Source organism: Marmota marmota, unplaced genomic scaffold (assembly GCF_001458135.2).
Source record: "Marmota marmota marmota unplaced genomic scaffold, marMar, whole genome shotgun sequence".
In the NCBI taxonomy this organism is placed as follows: domain Eukaryota; kingdom Metazoa; phylum Chordata; class Mammalia; order Rodentia; family Sciuridae; genus Marmota; species Marmota marmota.
Genome location: NW_025999961.1, coordinates 4599879 through 4605878, shown reverse-complemented (window position 1 = coordinate 4605878; position 6000 = coordinate 4599879). Strand labels below are relative to the sequence as shown.

General features: G+C 35.7%; 1 protein-coding gene across 12 annotated transcripts in view; it reads left to right on the top strand.

Annotated features, from left to right (window-relative positions):
• Rai14 (retinoic acid induced 14) overlaps nucleotides 1-6000 on the top strand; it is a 133317-nt gene that overhangs the window by 111524 nt on the left and 15793 nt on the right. For all 12 annotated transcript variants that reach the window (XM_015496375.2, XM_048802914.1, XM_048802913.1 and 9 more), the window contains 5 exons: nucleotides 137-194; nucleotides 1020-1090; nucleotides 3534-3640; nucleotides 4246-4424; nucleotides 4669-4697. In XM_015496375.2, the coding sequence (XP_015351861.1) occupies nucleotides 137-194; nucleotides 1020-1090; nucleotides 3534-3640; nucleotides 4246-4424; nucleotides 4669-4697 (444 nt within the window). The remainder of the gene's footprint in view (nucleotides 1-136; nucleotides 195-1019; nucleotides 1091-3533; nucleotides 3641-4245; nucleotides 4425-4668; nucleotides 4698-6000) is intronic.

Below are 6000 nucleotides of genomic sequence, written 5' to 3'. Positions count from 1 at the left end.
AAAAAGGCTGTAGGAGTACAGCAACTGGAGCTTATTCCCTTCCTAATAAGACATCAGACCTTACAGGAAAAGAATGAACTGAATAAAATTCTTGCAGGATATTCTAATATACATATTTACTATTTTTGTCTTATAGTCTAAATGCCCAGCCGAAGGTATTGACAGCTCTGGGAAAACAGCTTTACATTATGCAGGTAACTTTCCTTCTCTTATTTGTCCTCTTCTGTCATAAGAAACACTAATTTTCCATTGTCTTTATTCAGGCCATTAACCTTACAATACTATTCCCAGGATTGTTTTCTGTCATCACTCCTAGACTTTCTCATTTTACTCAGTTTGAAAAACATGTTGAGCTTTACAAGGAACACACCTAAAATTCATCAGTTGCCTGCCACACAACCAGAAAAGGTTGTCATGGTTAACTTATTTTAACTAGGATTGAGGATGTAGCTCAGTAGTACAACGTGTGCACAAGGTTCTGGGTTCAATCCTCAGCACCAATTATTTAATTAATGTGTATGTACATGCAATTGATTTATCTATATGATTTAAATCTCTTTTTAAAGAGATAATCAGAAGTACTAGTGGATTCAGGTTTTCTGTGATATAGATTTTTTGATTTGGTGATCATGATGGACATCAATCAATTCTATTTGTCAACATTTTGTTTTAGCATCTGTCATGCAGCTGAAAGTGACAAACGTTGACACTGAGCTCTCAGGCAGTTAGGTGTAAAAATTCTTTTATTGATAATTGTGGAAAAGCTAAGTCTTATGAAAAGATAAAACAAATGTTTGCCGAAAGGTAGTTGAAAGTGACTGGCTGTACGTCCAGGTAACTCTGAAATGAAGCAGTAATTTTCAAATACCTCTTACTTACCTTCCTAATACCATTTCTGTTGAGTGCAGCTTGAGTAATGTTTGATTCCAAATCAAACACAAACTTCTTAGAGGCGTTGATGCCCTTGGTTATGTGAGTAGCTTTGTGAGTGGATGATGTTTGTGTTTTCCCTCCCTCAGCGGCGCAGGGCTGCCTACTAGCTGTTCAGGTCCTCAGCGAACACAAGAGCCCTGTAAACCTCAAAGACTTGGTGAGTACCCGGTGGCCACTAGAGGTGAAAATGGACAGTGGTTTCTAGAGCATTCTGAGAGTCACTGAGACTTTAGAGACCCAAGTATCTTAAAATTTCTATTGCTTTTCAACCCAGGTCTTCTTCTGCAAAATGGTTTTCTGTATTATACCTCCATTGGTCTATAAATTATTAATTCATTTTGCAGCATGCACTTCTTTCCTGTGTATATTTGTTTCTAAATATATACATGTATTCTGCCATCAACCTGAATATGAATAAAACTTACTTTGTTGATTTGTAAAAGTAAGAAATAAGTCCAAATGGAAATTCTGATTATTTTCTTTCTGTCCCCCATGTATTACCTTGGAAGCCTTTTGGTTAGAATTTTCCAACTTTGAAGACAGAAATATTTCTATCCTATTGTAACCTCACAGGGTTATTTAGAGAATAAATTTACATGCCTTCATGTACGATTACAGAGTTAAATTTCATGTTATAGCTTGATTGACATGTATGATGTAAAGTGACTCAATAGACTGTAAATAAATCCATATTCTGAGTCTTATTAGTAAGGGTTGAACATCCCTAATCCAAAAATCCAAAATCCTAAACACTGCAATTTCTGAAACTTTTTGAGCACCAACTTGATGCCACAAGAAGCCTGTTCCACACCATGAAACTTTGTTTCATGCACATAACTATTAATAATTTTGGATAAATTACTTCCAGACTATGTTTACAAGGTCTTCATGAAACATAAGTGAACTTTGTGTTTAAACTTGGATTTCATCCACAAGGTATCTCATTATTTATAGGCAAATACTCCAAAATCCAAAAACATCCAAAATCTAAAACACTATTACTTCATGACCAGAAAGTACTATAACTTTATAGGGACAATGCCTAGTATTTTTATCAGCTGTTTTCCTGCTACGCTCAAAAGACCTGATAAGAACACTTCGGGGAGGAAAATCTAATTTTGGGCTCATAGTTTCAGAGATCTTTGTCCACAGATGGCTTTGAGGTGGGGCAGAATATCATGGCAGAAAGATGTGGCAGAGGAAGGCAGCTCAGGACATGATAATGAGAAAGTAGGTAGAGAATGCTGCTTAATAAGGACAAAATATAAACCCCAAAGGCACGCCCCTAGTGACCCACCTCCTCTAGCCAGACCTTACCTGCATACCATTACCACCCAATTAATCCCTATTGAGGGATTAATGCACTGATCAGTTTAAGGCTCTCATAATCCATCATTTCACCTCTACACTTTCCTGCATTGTTGCACACATATGAGCCTTTGGGGGACACCTCATAACTAAACCATAACACTTGAAAATCTGTCTGAAATTGTACTATAAGACTTAATTCTGCCAGGTGTGGTGGCATAGCCCTGTAATCTTCCCTGTTTGAGAGTCTAAGGCAGGAGAATCACAAGTTTAAGGCCTTACCTCTTAGAGAGACCCTGTCTCAAAATAAAAATAAAATAAAAAGGGCTGAAATATAGTTCAGCTCAGTGATAGAACACTAGTGAGGTCAATCCCAAGATAGAAGTAGAAGGGGGAAAAAAAAGATTTAATTGTTAAATAGCAATTGTACCTTTTTAAATCCCCATTTTTAACATAGGTTAGGAATATTGTGGTTAATCTTTTTTTCTTTTTCTATGTGAATGTTTTTAACTTAAAAATTACTGGTGACTTGCCTGTGGGGTATGTTCTCCCCACAAAAGACAGGATAATACATTTTCTTTCCCATTTGTGTCATTTTTATGAGGCTCTCCTCAATCCGGATTACAGACATACTTACCTACATGTTCTTGTATTTTTCTCATTTGTTTTATATTGCAATGTTTTCATTCTCAATCCATTTGATATAGTTTATATACAAGTTGGGGATCTAATTCTTTTTCCAAAAGGATTGCTAATTGTCATGACAAGTTAAGTAATTCTTTTTTATCCATCTTTTATCTTGTCTTGTGTTAATTTGTTATGTTTTGGCACTTATTAAAATTATGAAAGGTACGCCTTCTGAGAGGAGTAGAATGACAGCGAGTAGGTAGTTCACTGGGAAGAAGCTGCCTAGAGCAGTAAGTCCTTTTGAGCCATGCGGAGACAAGTCCTTCATTTCTCCAGAATCATTCTTCACTACATGATACTCTTGCCTTAAGCCTGAACACATCTTGAGTTTAATACTTTTTCCTGTGATCACTCAGACTCAGTGACAGCTGAGGGAACAGGCAAGCAGCCCAAAAGGTAAGGCTTCTAGGGAAATGGTAACAGAGAAATTCTACAAGAGTTGGCCATGATGTAATGGTGGCCATAAAGGGGCCTAAAATATCATGATGGATCAAATATTACACCAGCAGTACAAGTCATGGGGGTACCTGGGGAAAGAACAAGGGTCTCTGTGATTCTGGCATTTGGTGTTAAAGTTAAAATCTAAATCAGAGTTTGTCTCCTAGGATGGGAATATCCCGCTGCTTCTTGCAGTACAAAGTGGCCACAGTGAGGTCTGTCGCTTTCTCCTGGATCACGGAGCAGATGTCAATTCCAGGGACAAAAACGGAAGGTATGCATAAACAGGCAAAAATCATGTGACTTAAGTGATGCTGACATTCTGAGTCTTTCACAATATCATAGCAGTATTTTGAATGGTTTGTTATAATGTGTTTTAACTTGTTTCTTTTTAAATTTTCTACCTTGTTGGTAATCAAGAATCTCTTTCCACTTAAAAATAATGTTTCCCAGACTCTGAGCATCATTGCTGACTGATGAAACCATTAAATATCAAAGTCGATTAAGCTATTTCTGTGTCTTTTCATGAAAAATAAGTAAACATATTGGTTACTTTTGAGAAGTCTTCACATTGTACAGGTTCTGTAAAATATTTGAGGTACAAGGGTAAGGTTTGTGGCAATCATTAAATACTATCGTTTTATATCAAACAGTACAGTAGATTGTTTCTATGTTATTTGACTAACTATGGTTTAACATTTAGATTTAATTTGCAGTTTAAAAATAAATATACCACCTAATTTCATCTTGATAGCATTTCATTTTGAATTTCTCAGATGATTAAGTAAAGGTTCTTTTCCCTGTTTTCAGGACAAAGAATTTCCGAGGAAAGAGTTTTACATTTATTTAGTGCTAATTTTGTGTCTCCCTTTTCTTTAGAACTGCTCTCATGCTGGCTTGTGAAATTGGCAGCTCTACCATCGTGGAAGCCTTAATTAAAAAGAGTGCAGACCTAAACCTTGTAGATTCTCTTGGACACAATGCCTTACATTATTCCAAACTCTCAGAAAATGCAGGAATTCAAAGCCTTCTATTATCGAAAATCTCTCAGGATGCTGGTATGTGAAAGAAAATAGTCAATGTTGTTTTAAATTCATGTACTCCATTTCCCCCAAAGGATAAAGGAATTTGTGCAATATATATTTTATTATTCTTTTAAACATAGGCTTGAAGAAAAATGAAGTGTTAAATGTTGTGTATGATGTGTGTGTGTGTATGTGTGTGTGTTTCCACCCAAAGCAAATATGAAATATGAGTCATTATGGTTCTTATGGTAATTTTCTTTCACTTTTTCTTCTTTAGACTTAAAGACCCCAACAAAACCAAAGCAGGTATTTATCTTTTGGGGGTAGGGATGTTTTTTATCTTTGTTTATGAGTATTTGAAAATGTTTATAATAAACTTTATAGTTTACTAGAAAAGTGATGATGACTACCTGGTGTGGTGGCATATACCTACCGGTGTATCCCAGAACTCAGGAGGCTAAGGTAGGAGGATCAAAAGTTTGAGGCCAGCCTCAGCAAATTAGTGAGACCCTAAACAATTTAGGAAGACCCTGTCTCAAAATAAAAAAACTAAAGCCAGGTGTGGTGGTGCATGCCTGTAATCCCAGTGGTTTGGGAGGCTAAGGAAGGATTGCAAGTTCAAAGCCAGCCTCAGCAAAAGCGAGGTGCTAAGCAACTCAGTGAGAGCCTGTCTCTAAATAAAATACAAAATAGGGTTGGGGATGTGGCTCAGTGGGTGGGTGTCCCTGAGTTCAATCCCCAGTAACTCCACCCTAAAATTTAAAAAGGTAAAAATAAATTTAAAAACAGTCTGGGGATGTAGCTCAGTGGTAAAGCACCCCTGGGATTAATCCCCAGTATCAAAAAGAAAATAGAAAAGTGATGATGACTATGTGGAAGATACTTAAGGAGTGCAATGTCTTTGGAATAAATGATTCATTATTATGAGGTGGTAAATGTTTTCTTAATGATTTACCTTATTTCAAAAGCATATAACTTTAAACTTGCTACCTATATATTCATCTTTTTCTGAAATGTACTAATGCTTCCCACTGGTGTGAAAATGTTTGATGTGGTTTAAACACTGAGACTGAATAACAATATTTTAGCTACTTGTAATATCACATGGACTACAGACCTATAGTCACAAAAATGCTAGCTATTTAATGAAAATAAGAGATTGAACTTTTCCTTTTATTTCTTTTCCCCCCTAAAATTTCACCTAGAGTTAAATGCTTGTATTATCATATGAACTACATACATAGGAAAATCTTAAATACTTAATGAAAATAAGACATTTAGCTTTTCCTTTTATTTTAATTGTTTTTCACCCTAAAATTACACTTAGTATTACTTGGAGTAGAAATTTAGACGTTTGCCCTGTTATTTTGGAGTTTTTCTAAAAAGCATGTTGTCACTATTAATTTAAGTTTGGTTGTTCTATTTATGTATACATCAAGGTTCTTAAAAAAATTATAGACAACAAGTAATACTGAATATATTATGTGCTAAATGTATTCCTTACCAATAACTTTTAGAGATGAGGTTCCCCCTTTCCCTCATGTTTACTTTCTTTAAAACAAAAGGTGGGTGGTGGAAGTCATGCAGAAATGTGGGAAATCCTGGTGTT